The following is a 15,465-nucleotide window of genomic DNA, read 5'->3' as shown; positions in this document are numbered from 1 at the left end:
AAGGCCATATTTTCTAAGGAGCTGTACAAACATAAGAGACCAGATCCGTGCACTGAATCTAACTTATGGGAAGGTGCAGTAAAGAATGAGCAGCAGTGACAGGGGGAAGGAGGTCCACAGCAAAGAGTTCCTCAGACCCATTATTCCCATGGTGAAACCAGCCTAAGCAGATCCCCTGCCCCTGGGCAGGTATTTCTCCCAGGAAACCTTTTTCTAGCCTCCAGCCCTGTCGCAGGCAACTGGCCTGACACTGGTGCATCGCATGTTTATATCACTCCAAAGGTTTTTCTCCTGACCCGTGTGAAGTGGATTGGCTGCAGAGAACACCCCCCACCCCCGCAGAGCTGTGGCTCCGGCTGTTGCTGGGGGAAGGTGCTACAACCGCCACATTCAGGGTTGTGAGTTTGGATTTCCGACAGCCCTGAGCACAGCGGAGCTGGGATGCTTTCTCAGCTGGCTTCTAGCTTTTTGTTGAGGGAGCTGATTGAGAAACCCTACCTCCCCCCAAAAATGAGAAGAATCCAAAGCTCACATCTACATCAGTATTACAAAAACCTTTATAGCATGACATATATATATATAAATTGCTTCCCACAACACTTCTCTCCCGTGAGGTGGATAAAACTGTTTTCACCTATGAGAAGCTATGAAAAGGGATGTGGAAAGAATTAAAATGATCCAAAAGTCACCGTAGCAGCAGAGTTTTGACTGCAGTCCAGGCCACCGTGCCTCGCTGCTCAGCTCTAACCTCTGCACAGACACCTTCTCCCACCGCATCCTCGGCCCCTGGTACGGCAGCTGCCAGCTGAGTCAGGATTCATATTTTAAGCAGTTCTCGCTCAAGCAATTATGTATTTTACATGACTGTTTTGTAATTACTTGCGCAACAGAGGCATAGTTCTCTTCACTGCCACCCTTTGCATCCTCCCAGGCGTCACTTAAAACCAGTGAGGAAAACATTTAGAGAAGAGTTAGGAAAGGTGAGCATCTGCATGTTTATGAATGAGAGCGCGCTCCGGTAAAGCCATGCTTGGCCCTAGGCGTTGTTTGTAAATCGTTTGCAGGAGGAAAATGAAAACACAGTTGCAGTCACAGATGCGAGCACCCCATAACAAATCCCCGAGCCGGGCTCAGGCAGGGACGCTGAGCTACAGCTACAATTTTCTCTGAGATTCCAGCTCACGCGACCCACACACGTTTTGCTTAATCCTTCATGTGATGCCTGCTTTGCTGCAGACGTCCCCGGACACGGCTCTGTACGGCAGCCTTCATTTCAGACGCCTCTGTGTGTGTGTATAAATATATATATACCCATACATAGACATAGATAGAATATCATGTATATTCAATGTAAGATATACATAGAATAACGTGTCCCAGGATCCCTTTAGCAAACCAGGGCCTGCCCCGGCACTACTCTGAAGGTCCCAGAGGCCAGCCACGAGGCTGAACCATTGCTCACCCTGCCCCAATGCCTTCTGTGGCCGGGCAAGCGCAGGCTTTCAGCCTGAGCACGCTGCCCAGTTTATGCTTTGCACGGTGCTGCAAACTCCCCCTCCTCTTCCTCCACTCCCCACCCCTGACCATGAGAACACCCCGGGGGGTGATACGCCAGAGCTAGGAGCAGCTTCCCAGGATGCAGACGGGGACCGACGTACCCCGGGCTTGTGGGTGCACAAGGGGCACATAGCTGGCACTTGGGCACCTTTGAATGGTGCTTGGGCATCTCTAAGTAACAGCAGCGGGGCTGGGGGTGCCTTTGGGGGGCAGCAGGGCTGCGAGCAGCCCGCAGGCCTGGGGGAGGGCAGGGGGTGCTGGGAGCGAGGAGGGGGTGGGGGTGGACGCTGTTTTCACCTTCCTTCAAGACGCTCTTTATATAGCCGGTTACATAAAGCTGTGCAATTTGGCTCCTGTTGGGAGAGAAACGCGGGCGTAGGAGTACTGGTACACCAAACCTGACTGTAAAAGTCATCTGTGCGGTTTCGGGTTGTTTTTTTCCCCCCCCCCCTATCATTCACCACTAATCTCTAGTACAGTCGCTTCTAAATATTTAATAAAACGGAGAATAGCTTCACGATAAGCCATGGCCTGCCTCTGCACCCTGAGCTGGCAGCTGGAGGATGCCCCTGGACAGTTTTCCAGCTGTGCCTGTTCCGAGGCCTCCCAGGCATTCGCCCCTGCCCGGGGTGGGGGGACCAGGAGCAGCAAGGGGTGTCGGGGAGCTCAGGGGGTGGGGGGGGCTCTGCTCCCTCCCCAGGGGAACGGCGGTGGCTGGGGGGTGAGAGAGAGGAGGGGGTGCTCCCCTCCATCCCTCCCTCCCCCCAGTGCCAACAGCTCCTTGCCCCTGGGGAAGGGTGGGCACGCGTTTTTGGGCTTGGCCCGGGAGTGGGAAAAGCACCGCTTCCCCCAGGCTCGTTATGGCATTTATTTCTGTTTATGTGATGCATTTCATGCCTGAGACGAAGCCCAGCTCCGCCAGCACCGCTGCCATTCTCCTTCAGGGATTGCAGTTTCCACAACGGAAACCAATTGTGTCAAAAAATAGTCAGAGCGCTGTGCAGCATAACGGCATCTACAGATGAACTTGTAATCCCGGCCAGCACCGAGCTCCCAGCCAATTACTCATTACACAGGTCACTTCCATTCATTACTGTACAGAAGGAAAGGTTTTACAGCGCGAGAGGAGGGAGGGGAGGGGAGGGGATGGGTGCTCACGGGATCCCCTGGCACACGCGCAGGGCTCCGAAGGCTCCAACATTTGCTGCAACAGCGAAGTCGGGGCACCGGTGGGACCCAGGCAAAAACGTATCTTCTTTCACTTGATCACCCCTTGGGTTGGTTCCGCTTGGTCCTTTAACATCGATCTCAGTTGTTCTTCAGCTTCACAGCGGGTAATGCTGTTTCTGCTGTCTGGAGATCCCAGCTTCTCACAGGCAGCAGGTGCCTCGCCTTTCAGAATGTGAAGGGGGCTTATAAGAAAGACGGAGAGAGACATTTTACCAGGACCTGTAGTGACAGGACAGGGGGCAATTGTTTTAAACTGAAAGAGGGTGGGTTTAGATTGGATGTAAGGAACATTGTTTTATAATGAGGGTGGTGAGACACTGGCACAGGTTGCCCAGTGAGGTTGTGGATGCCCCATCCCTGGAAGTGTTCAAGGCCAGGCTGGATGGGGCTTTGAGCAGCCTGGTCTAGTGGGAGGTGTCCCTGCCCAGGGCAGGGGGGTTGGACTAGATGCTCTTTGAAGGCCCCTTCCAGCCCAGACCATCCTGTGATGCTACCCCACGCAGGTACCCATCCAGCACGCTTATTATCCAGGCACAAGCTCCCAGGCAGCAGCTAATCCTTACCTAGGCTGGAGGGTTTGCACAGCAGATGGAAGACCTCTCCATGTGCAGGGTGTCCACTTGACTTGGAGATCCCAAGCAGTAGCATTTCCATATGATGCCAGGGCCGTCTCATCTTACAGGTGCTCACTTCCTTGGTCCTAATGCACTCTGCATGATGCCAAACAAGTAAAAAAAAAAAAAAAAGAGGTAGAAAAAGCAATTTGTGTCTCAACCCTCAGCTGTGGCTCCCTGTGAGCTGGCAAGGGGAAAAGGGGCTGGCGGGCGTGCTGGTGGGATGCAGTAGTGGGCAGCACAAGCAGAGGGGTCAGCGGGGGAGTTGGACGCAGCATATGCAGCCCTGGGGTGGGATGGGGGCAGGCTCAGTGCAGCTGCTGCTGGTGGATGCACTGGTGCTGCTGCCCTTTACTGCGGTTTGGGTCACACTCTCTCTGCCTCAGCGGCCCCACAGCAGTGATGGGCTGGTGCTTTTAGCCATGGAGGTGGTGGGTGACGATGGGGTGCATTGACGGAGCTGGGGGGAGTGCGGCTGCGGCTCCCGGGGCACATCCAGGTTCCAGGGGTGGCAGCGAGCATCCCTGTCTGGCCAGGGAAAGCGTGTCAGGGCTCTTACCTGGTTACTGCCTCGACAGCAATAAAATAACTTACCTTGAAGTAGAAACATTTTTCAAATGCAATTTAAAAAAAAACAAAAAAACAAAAACCAAAAACAAACCTCAGGTAAAGGCACCCATAAAACATACCATTCGGGTCACGGCCAGGAGTCATTTTCAGGGATCATTTTGACTGATTCAGTGACAAAAGACAAGATGGCTGCAGGAAGCTACAGCCCAGAGGCTTCCAAGCCTCATGCAGAGGTGAGTGAAGAGCATTAAACCCAGGGTGCAGCAAGAAGGTTTCCTTGCTGTTCAGAGCAAAGATCCTGAGAAGGCAAGAAATGCAAGCTGCTGGGCTCTGCTGTGGTCAGGCAAGAGACCCCATGAGGGGCCAGGCAATCGGTTATTGCCAACCCCCCTGGGCTACCTTCTTTTCAGCTCCAGGGGAGGAAGCAGTCCTGGTCTGTGTAGACGTACACAAATATACATTGATGGAACAAGCCACTCCCTTAATAGCAAACAAGAAGAATGATGAGAAGAGGGGAAGCTGTAGTTTGTGATTGCTCCTAGTGTACCAGAGCACTTGTTCTTCCAGAGAGAGCTGTCGTCTTGTACCCACAGAGGGACGAGCTGCCACTGATTTTGCTCTCCACCCATCTGAATGACGGTGCTCACAATTGCGCTGGCAAAGGAGAGTGGTATCGAATGGCGTTGGCTTCCCCTTTTAGCAGCTGTCAAGGAAGACTAAGTGCCAATCGCTCAAAGTGCTGGTAAATATGAAGCACACAAGAGCGAAAAAGTTACTGTACTGCGGCGGTGACAGTGCAGGGGAGGGGGAGCAGGTGTGCTCCAAACCCCTCGTGTTCCCACAGCGAAAGAGGAAAAGGGCTTGAATGGTTCCTGTTGCTGGGCAATGTCGCTACGGCCTCTCTGTCCCCAGCAGCCACCGCCGGGATGTGTAAAACACGCCCCACCAATAAAGGAGGAAATTGTTTCCTAAAAAGACAGCGTTGACTTACCGGCGACAATCTCCTGCCTGCATTTTCTGGCATCCGCATCGGATGGAGCGGGCAGGCTTGCTGGAGAGATTCACAAGGGCACGGGTCCCAAGGATTTCTTTCCCCAGTAGGGGTGAAAACGAATTACTGAACTCCGAGCAGGTCCACGGTGCACCTCGCCAAGACATCCTGCGAGACCTGCCATGCCAGTGGAAGGGATGCAGCGTCCGAACAAGTGGCAGAGGCCACTCAGATCCTTGTCTGCCTACATTTCAAGCAACTACAGCACAGCTATGTGTTTGGGTTGCAGGAGTGACAGTGCATTTCCAAAAACTGCATGTGGAAACAGCAGCCATTTCATTCCCAGCACCGCCGAGGAGGAGGGACACTGTGCGCTCAGACCAGGGTTTCATTTGCAACTTTGCCTGAGAATGATAATGCGCCGTAATACGTACAAAACATTGCAGTGAAGAAAGTGGCCTATTATAACCTTTTTAGTAGTTCTCAAGAGTGGCATTTGCTAAATCAGAATTGTATTCATATTAATTCACACTTCTGAGGAATTCACCTCTGGTTTACTTAAACCCAGGGGAATTACTGGAAAGAAGCTGAGAAATAATATTGAAGCTGCCCACTTTGTCCCTTGCAGCTTCCAGAAAGATGAAGGCAGTCTTTCTCTTTCCTCACAGGCCCTTTCCCCAATATATTTGTCTTCCTTTTTCTTGCTGTTTGCTCCTTTCTTCTACTTTGTTCCCTGGCAAAGGGATCACTGACAGTCAAAGAAACATTATAACACAGTGCCAAAATCACCCAAATCAAGCAATCAAACTCATTCACCCCTGCCTTGGCTCCACAGAGGGAAGGAGACAGGCCTGAGCGAAGCCGGTGGCAGCAGAGCCGATGGGGGTGAAGGGCTCCTAGAAACCCACCCCGGGCTCGGGCCGCAGCAGCAGTCGGGCCCACGCTGCCGTCACTCCAGATGTGCCTGACCAGCACGGCTCCGGAGCCAGCCCCCCCGGCCTGCCCTGGGGATATCAGCTACGCCACTCACACGCCACGTGAAGAATTTCTCAGCAGTCTTCATCGACAGGTGTGGGAGGCTCATCGATATTAATATGCGGTGGCCCAGGTACCTTATTTCAGGCTGTGGGATGCCTAAAAGGAGCGTTGAGCCTCTGCACTCGCTGGAGGGAGCGTTGCTCTGCCTTCTGCTCCTTCCTGCCATGCCCCTTGGCGTGTTCCCACCGCAGGGCTGCTGGGCTGGGGGCTGGATTCCCACCTGGAGGTAGGGAGGAAAGGCTTATATTTTTTAACGCAGTTCTCTGACACCACAAGGATGAGGCGGCAGCCCCAGCACAAGGGCATGAACTCGTAGGGGCTTTCTGCCACGGGTGCTCTGGCCGGAGCCACCCCAGCCCCGCAGGGCAGGCCTGCGGCACCCTCTCCTCCCCATGCAGGACTAAGGGGGGGGGCAGCTCAGCGCCAACCCATTGCGTGTGAACACCGCCATCAGCTTTGCTGCTTAGCGCAAACATCTGGATGCTTTGGTGGGGGGTGGAGATTAAAGTGGCACTACTGAGGGGGGGGAAAAAAAAAAAAAATAAAAAAAAAAGAAAGCAAAACCCAAGCCCAGAGAATGGCTAGAACACATGAGCAAGCAGAAAGCCAGGTGGGGATTTACAAACTAGCTCTCCGCAATCACCGCCATTGTGTTCCGTCCTGTCCCCTCCGGCAGCGCTCTGCAAGCGACGGGGCCGGCGGCCACCATCAAGGAGGCTGCCCCGAGCCCCCTGCTCGTCCGCTGCCCCCCGGCGCCCTGCAGAGCCCCCTCCCTCCGCCCCCGCTGGAAAGCGCGGAAGGGGGGGCCCGGGCCCGGAGCGGAGCCCGAGCCCCCCCCCCCCCCGCCCCCGACAGGCGGCGGCGGGGCCGGGCAGCGGCGGGGCTCTGTCGCCACCTGCCGGCAGCAGCCGCGCCGCCCCCGCTCGTCGCCTTCAGCCGTGTCGGAAAAGCCACCGCTGAGATGAGAGAGTGCAGGAAGGGGCCCTTCCAGCCACCTACCCGCCGCCCCCCCCCCCCCCCCCCCCTCCCCCCCCGAGGCCGGAACCCCTTTCGAGGGTGAATATTTTGAACGTTCCAGGACTCAAAGATTGATTTTTGATTTTTTTTTTTTTTTTCCCTCCTTGGAGGCTGACGATCCCCCCGCGCGGGGCATTACTGAGGGTAACAAACCAAAAAGCCGGCACTAACCGAGAGCCGCTGCTCCGCAACTCTACTCTCCTCAGGCTTGTGTCTGACACTGCTAATCTCTGAACGCTTTTTTGGCCGACCACATAAGGCCCCAAAATGACCTGACTTTTCAGTTAGTAAGTGTAAAGGCAGAAAAGGGAGCTGAAAAGGAATCAAAATACTTCGCCACAATATCCGTCCATCCAAAGCTTTCCCTTGTTTACAGTCACAGCACAACTTGGTGCTCTTTCTGTTTGCATAGCAAAGCCCAGAAGGCTGAACCACCAGGAAAAACTTAAAAGAGACCTCTTGCACATGCAGTTTAACAATGACAGCTCATTTTTTAAGCAATTTGAGTTTCCACCAAAAGCATTTCGGTACCCTGCATCATCAGCACTGCATGCTGTTAGCACTCTGATATGACAAGGTGTTCTGCACCAGTATCTAGAAAAAAAAAAAACAAAACAAACAACAAGAAGCCACAAACTCAAAACAAACCACTTTCCAACTAGTCAGAGCAAAATCCATCTAAGCCGATCCAACCAAAAGGGGAAAACTCTCTTAAGAGATGCTCAAACACAAGGGTGGCAATGTTCTGCTGAAACCCAATTATCATCTTTCTACACAAGAATTATTTTTCAGAGGAAGGCTGACTAAAACCACAGCACAGGATCACCTTTGGCATTACAAGGAAGCCCTGTGACAAGCATAACCCTTGCCCAAACCAGGTGTTTGTTTTTGAAGCAAACATCCTGTTCCCAGACATCGGCTCCCACGGATTCACAGTCTTGGGGGACGTGAATTGGATTCCTCTCTGGCAAAACTAAAAGAGCAAATAGACCCCAAGCACGAACTGGGACTCCAGCCCCCCAGTTCTTATCTGTGGCAGTCCTTAGGCTGCCACTGACAGCAAGAAACAGTGGGCTACAGCTTAAATCCGTTTTCTCCTTTACCACCCTTAAATCACACTGGAAGTGCTGTTCATGTCCTTTTTTCATAGTCACTGTTAAAGGTACAGCTGGAGCCTCAGCTGCACGTCAGTTACTGACCCTTTGATCTTTTCAGTGAGACTCAACAGCTTTTATTAAAAAGGACTTATTTTTTCTTAAGAACACTTGTTATATTTGTACTCTCCTCTTTCATTCATAAAGGCCTGAAGAAGCTGTTGGTCAGGTCACCTTGTCCACTGCAGGCAAACAGAAACGAGTTCCATCCAGGAGATGTTTTGATTTAAAAAAAAAACAAAACAAAAAAAACCCAAAAAACCAAACAGGAAACATCCAATCTTCAGTTTGAAACACCCAGAGGTGTCCAGTGAATAAACCACCATCATTTCTGCATTTGAAACACTCACTTTTAAGTCAGAGGGACAAGATGATGCTGTAATTCTCTGTACTAGCGTGAAGGAATTTGAGACAGCACACAGATGGCAGCTGAGTATTTTTAAATTAGTGCCGCTGCATCGACAAGTGCTTCATGCAAGTGTAGTGTTCATCAGGACTTTACACAATGCTGCACTTGGCTATCAGATCAAGGACAGCAGAAAGTTAGAAATCACTGATTAAACCACACTAGGTAAAATATTCCCCTGGGAAGTACAAAGGAAAATTACTGAGCATAAAGACAGTACGATAGTGTTGTGGGCTTTAAAAAAAAAAAAAGATTGAGAGAGAAATTTATGATACAGAAAATGCTTCAAAGACAAGAGAAAAACATTTTAACTGTGGAAGAGAGGGCACAGGGAACTCGTATTTAGGTAAAAGCATGAAAACAGGTACAATGCTGGCAGTAAAATAAATAGCTGAGGTTCTCCTTCCTACTGCTAGAGCTACATAAGAGAAATAATTTTAAAATAAGAGAATCCTTCATTAAAGGGTGATCTGAGTAAACTTAAAATAGTCATTACAGGGAATTTGCGAGAATGATAGCTTAAGAGAAGGTAACAGTGCAATAAGTGACAACAAGTGAAAAAAAGGTTTTTTTTATTTCTCAGTGTTTCTCCACTGTCAATACTGTCCTTTTTGCTGCAACACGTTGCAAAAAACTCTCTGCCTTTTCCATTTTAAACAGCTACATTATTTACAGGCTGTTTCCAGTAACACACGCAGACACATACACACTCACAGACACGCAGGTACACATATCCCTATCCCTGGCAAGGTATCCGTTTGCTGGTAGAGGCAATACGTATTTTCATTGTCCATTAAAATCCAAAGGCGTCCTCCCATTTACGCCCTGCTCCCCTCTCCCTCCATTTCCTAACCAGCAGATTATCGTCCAGCCTTTTGGGGGCGTCTGTGTAACAAGTTAACATATCCAGCTATTTGATCGACCTCTTTCAGAGTTGTGGACTAGGTGTACGGGGATTATCTATTCAAACTGTACATACCAGAAGTCATAAAAATTGCTCATATTCAGATGTTTGTGACCGAGTGACATATGTATACTCCCAAAATCTTTTGGAGCAGCCATCTTAATCACCTTTTTGGAAATATGCGTATCATGCTGGGGTGAAACAAGCCACATGCTTTACTTTCCACCAAGGTGTTATGTACCCACTTTTTTACTAAGGCACCAGTAATTACCAGTATAATTTCTGAAAGAGTCCAGCGCCACTGAATGTACTGCATTAGATTATCAAATAGCAAGCCAGACAAGAAAAGAATAGATGCCTATATAATAGGTATAAAAATTCCTTAATAAAATTAAGTACATAAAACCTGTGGTGGTATAACCCCAAATCCAATATAAGTTGAATAATATTTGAATAATATTGTTCATGGTAAGAAATGCAATCTACTCTGCTCTGTTTTGTGAATGGAGATTTCTGCGATTGAGAATGATCTTTAAAGCAGTGCCTTTGTGTTTACACTCCTAGGTCCTATGGTGGTGTGCGCATTATCAGAGAAACAATCTGAAGTTGAACCCAACTGTAAGGCATCTCTTCTCCCCCCTCGCCCAAGTCCAGACAAAGCTTTATGGCCACTTGCCAAACAGCCAAGGGCACGGACCTGTGTCACAGGTCTTCATCTTTCACCTCACCAGTCATCTGTGCTTCTCGTAAGAGTTCTTCAGTTCCCAAAGGGGTTGTGAACATGGAGGTAAGGAATGCCTGGTGATGAACTAACACAGCCAACCGGAAAAATCGAGATCACCGCTCTGAAACATGACAAGTGTCACAGGCAAAATGGCTGTAGGACCAGTCAAACTACATGGAATTACCTTAAAAAATAATCATCAGCATCATCTTACCTCTTGCTCTCCCCCCAACTCCGAAATCATTTCACAAAAGCCAAATCACGAGAGAGACTTCCCAAATTCATCACAAGTTATCATATGCTGCAAGTGGCACAGAAGTCTAGGGCTCATCAGTGTTGTCACATACACATTTTAGGATTTTGTTTGTTTTAATCAGAACATTTTAAAGGATATCACAGGGAGGTGAAATGGGAAGAGGTTTAAAAAATTAAGTAGCAGCCATTTTTACCAATGAACATAATCTGCTTAGTGGGGTTTTCAAGCACATTTCTGTAATTGTGTATTTGTTTTAGGGAGCAGTAAGTCCTTACATATGTACATATAGATACCACCTTTAAAGAAATCTGAGAAAAACAAAATAGATTGGGATCTACGTGGAAGCTAAAAGGGACTCAACTGGAATGTCATTATGGCCAGAGAATATCACACAATGCCAGTGGACAGAGTTAAAGCACTCATCTATAACAGGTTTTCATGAAAGCTTAGAAAGATCTGGAAAAAAAAAAAATCTGCTCTGTGCTGAGCTCAATCTGGACTGACAGGACTACTTTGAAAATACTCCTCTTTTAAATACGCACAACAGCAGAAAAATACTACACATCAAGACAAAGGCCAAAGTAAAGAAAACAAAAGATGAGATTATCTCCATCTGGAACTCAGGTTTCCATGGACAGATCTATCCTGTGGGGAGTTAGAAAAATAAACATGGTTTTGTCACTCACACAGTGGAAACCAACACAAACTTTGCACAAACCAACATAAAATCATACATGACTCTTAAGAGTTACGAATGCAGGTAAACTTCAAAAACAAGTTAATTTTCCAAAGCCTTACGGAAGAGTGAAATTTCAACTAGGTGGCTTCTGCTGAGCAGATCTGGAATAGGTACAAGCACTGTGTGTAAATGGCTCCACAACAGGTGTCTGCTGAATATCTGAAGGAAGGTATTAACCTGTTAACTGGTCAGAATTAAGTCCATCTCCTGAAGGTAACATACCAAAAGCCTTAAGATTAAAAAAAATAAAGATCCATCAATTCTCTTTGCCCCTTAAGAAAAAAAGCCTTTCTTTTACCCCATCTGCTTTTTGCTGATGTAATTCCAGGCAGTTGCATGTTCTCTAGAATTTTTATATTAACAAACCATTAATTCCTATCTTATTTATTACCAGCAATAGACATTGTCATTATCTCACCCTGAAGAGAGTGAAAGAGATTGTTCAGAGCCAGGGTTAACATACTGAAACTTGTTCAGTCAAGTTTTAGATTAAAAAAAAACCAAACAACCCAACAACAAAACAACTACTATGTCTTTTGTTTTTTCAGTCACTTGTCAGTACAGTAAAAAAAAACCTCGTGTAACTAATATCAAGTGGGGGCCTATTTTCAAACAAATTCCTCTTTCTAAAATGAAGCAATATTCCTAGTGATACAGGAAGCCCTGTAATTACCTGGAGGGAAGGACGCAGAATAAACCCTTAACTAAAACACCTTTGATTCAAAACTTACAACATTTTCTTCATTCCTGACAGCAATGTTACCAGACTGCTGAAGAAGGTTCACCTACTGTACTACGTTTTCAGATATGCAGGAGATGAATTCAGCTACCCTATGATGTGTACATACGATAAACTACGTGGAACAGCAAAATTATTTCCATGGCGGCAGTATCCAGAACTGTGCATTTATACCAAGATTAAATGGGTCTGTGTATGCATAAACCGAATAGTAATATGCAACTGTAAGATGCACAGTACTTCAAGTACAAGTTTGCATAGTATACGATGTAAGCAAGGTCCCAGTATAATTAACTGGGAACAGTATCAATAATTGACTAGCTACCAGGCACAGAGACTTACCCTTTCACGGCTAGATGGCATACAGTGACTTGAGTTGGAATACCAATACTTCTTAGGTGGCTGTTTCTTCCTTTGTTTTTTCTCATCCCATATAGTTTTACTCTTACATTAGGTACAAAATGGACATGGTTTCTCTGATGTCAGAGAAATAATTACAATAACCTCTGTGGTGTGTCAGAAGTCTCTTCCGGTTATGTTACGTATAAAGAAGCAGAGGTGACTGGGAAGAAGATGGCTGCTCCCAAAAGCTAGGACTGTGTGCAGTTTCCCCACAGAGTCCTACATAATTACAGGTCAGAAACAGGAAACAATCACAACAGGTACATTTTTTCTTACAGATTAAGAGAAGTGAGTCATAGGAACCGCAAGTCAAGAACAAACCAGTTTCCCTCTCACACTCCCATGATAGTTCTGAGTTACTTGTTTCCCTGAATACACACTTTTAAAAAAAATACAATAAAACCTAGGATATGTAACACATGAATAATTCAACTTCACAGTTATAAATACTCAAATTACACTTACATAGAATATATAATCACAGAAAATAAAATTCAAGTCATAGAAAAGAATGAAGACTAAAGGGAAAGAAAAGGCAAGGTGGTAAAAGTGATACAAGTTCAGGGCTGTGCCTTCTATAAAAGCTCTTTAAAAGCTGAAGTCAAGTTTTTGTTGGTTTGTTTTGGGGGGGGAGTTTGTTGTTGCCGTTTTTATTTTAAGTTGGATGGACTCAAAAACCTTCAAGCATCCATGAAGTAATCACAGACCTGCACCTCCCCCTGCAAAACTCAAACAACTGTCTCTGCCAGAGAAGAGCCAATGAAACAGCAAAACCAGCTCTGGGCGTAAGGAAGCAAAGTAGCCATGGCTAGCGAAGGGAGGACAGATGAAAGGTAGCACATTGGGGTCCACTTTAAAGCTAGATGTGTTGTACAGATTTGAGGTACCGCTGCCACCACAATAGAGTCTGATGTAGTACAGGGATACTCAGGTGCTTTTCTATATATTTGTCATTTTACCATTTATTGTGAAGAGGATGCAGCAAATGCACTTGTATGAAATACAGAACATAGAACCAAACCCATGGCACAGCCCTTACCATCAACATGTATATGGAGAGGGAGGGGATTAATCCCAAAGGCAATTTAAATAATGGTATTTTATATACTTATATTTATATATATAAATAAATGTTCTCAGCAATCTCAGGGTTGTTTTTAGTGCATTGCTGTAAAAAATTAGTGCAGTTCTCATTAATGTTTAGCTCATAAGGAATAAGAATCTATACATCTGTTCAGTCTCTTCTTGCCACACCTGAAACCCTTACACTGTTTCACCAAACTGAAGGTTTGTAGTCAATTTTTTTGTTTTAAAATAAGGTGGATGAATTCCACGCATTCTGTGACAAGACATGGCAATTTTTGGCAAAACAATTAGAAAAATATGAGGTGCTCTGATCTTAGAACTGAAAAGTTTGTTGATTTAAAGCATTACGCAATGCATAAACAAAATTTATAAACAAAAAGATATGTCTCAACAAATCTATCCTTCATGCAAATGTTTCTTCAGCAGCTAACAACTTAAAAAATTTCTTACACTTGTTTATTTGGGGAAAGGGACTTAGACAAATCTGTGTTTCAAGTCCTTTCCTACAACTGGACCGAAGTTTCATGTCCCAGGAGCTGCTTCTTCTGGACCCTTCTCTCTTCTGAACCATTGGAGAAGGGGAAGTTTCAGTCTCAAACAGATTTACACTTCAGCCCCAAGTTCAAGGACTCCAGTTTCAACAACAGCAACATATTTATCTTCGATTTGAACCAGCAAGATGGTTTTATCTATATGGGACCGACTACTTGGATCTCTGCTGCAAGGCACCCAGCGGTGAATCACCTAGAGGGGGGAAAAAAAAAGTACAATGAAACATAAGTTCCACAGGAAGAGCTGCGATATCAAAGTTGTGGCTGATAATTCAAGACCCTTACAGGGAAAAAGGAGCAATAATATAAGCGCTAGACTTCAGTGAAGTCTTTCTGGAGATCTGCAGCTTACCTGAGAACAGCCAGCCTTTGATTTAAATTTCATCAGGAATAGACAACTTGACCCAAAGCAGAACCAAATAGTTCATGTACAGTGAGTAACAACTGGAAAAAGTGTACACATACAGATTTGGGATATTGTGATGCTCTGGCTGTGAGTCTTAAAACACTTCAGGGTTGTGCAGCATGTAACACAGAACTGTAGTTCATCAGGAGTTAGGTGTAAACTACTGTCTCCTCTAAGTCAAATCCCTAATTTTATTCCCTACTCACTGTGAATTTAAGGTTGATTTTTTAAATTACATTATTCAAAGATAACTTAAAATGAAAAAATAGTACAAAGAGGAAGGGTTTCAGAAACAGTGCCACAACCTACTACCCCATGCTCCCTTAGATCTATAGAATTCAGGTCCTTCGATCTTCTGCTTCCAAGGATCCTGCCTGATATTGACTATCAGAAGGTCCCTTTTCCATACAGGCCCTTGTATGACCTTGTATATGTCTGCTCAGCTGCCTCCACAGAAATACACCCTTAACTTCTGGGTGCCCCAAAGGAACGACAAGAATGCTCCAGTAACATGGTTTTAAGTATTGCCAGCTCCATAGAAATAGAATTATCTCAGATTTGCCAGCTGTGGGAAAAGAACTCTAAATTCAAGACAAGGTAAGGTACGTCAAATAAAATTAATTTACAAAGTTCAGGATAGCACAGTTTTCAAGAGTTCTAAAGATACAGGTGGGGAAAAAAGGACAGCAAACCACAAGTAACCTACATCTTCCAAGATCAAATCCAAGAGACTCCCTTAATTGTCACTATACCCAACTGACAGCTGCCAGTTTCTCTAACACTGGGTGAAGGAGCTTCAGCTTTGTCCGCTGCGTGAGATCTACACTGCATCCACGGGGAGAGCATTTCAGCCAAGGAAGAGTGGCATCTCAGTTTCCCTTTATTCAATACAAAGCATGATATTTAAGTGGTCTGTTCAAGTCTGACTTCAAAGTCTGTCCAAATAAACTTTTTATGCTGCTGTATGGAGTGAGGCCAGGAACACTCTATCCCCAGACACATCAAACATTTCCCAATAAAGTCTGAGTACTACATCCTTGTTGTTCAACTTAAAACTGGTGCCTTTGAGATAGATAAGGGC

General features: G+C 46.5%; 1 protein-coding gene across 23 annotated transcripts in view; it reads right to left on the bottom strand.

The window, feature by feature from the left end:
* Positions 1-539: 539 nt before the first annotated feature.
* Positions 540-15,465, bottom strand: part of PCNX1 (pecanex 1) — a 100,927-nt gene continuing 86,001 nt past the window's right edge. For 16 of the 23 annotated variants that reach the window (XM_054200726.1, XM_054200717.1, XM_054200722.1 and 13 more), the window contains one exon: positions 9,133-14,171. In XM_054200726.1, coding sequence (XP_054056701.1) covers positions 14,031-14,171 — 141 coding nt within the window. In that variant the 3' untranslated portion in view covers positions 9,133-14,030. Of the gene's footprint in view, positions 2,970-3,350; positions 3,498-4,090; positions 6,221-9,132; positions 14,172-15,465 lie in introns of those variants that run through there. The other 7 variants (XR_008466320.1, XR_008466321.1, XR_008466319.1 and 4 more) reach the window with 7 other exon arrangements.

This window comes from Rissa tridactyla, chromosome 4 (assembly GCF_028500815.1).
Source record: "Rissa tridactyla isolate bRisTri1 chromosome 4, bRisTri1.patW.cur.20221130, whole genome shotgun sequence".
Classification (NCBI taxonomy): Eukaryota; Metazoa; Chordata; class Aves; order Charadriiformes; family Laridae; genus Rissa; species Rissa tridactyla.
Note: the sequence above shows the minus strand (reverse complement) of the source record. Positions and strands in the feature narration are given on the sequence as shown.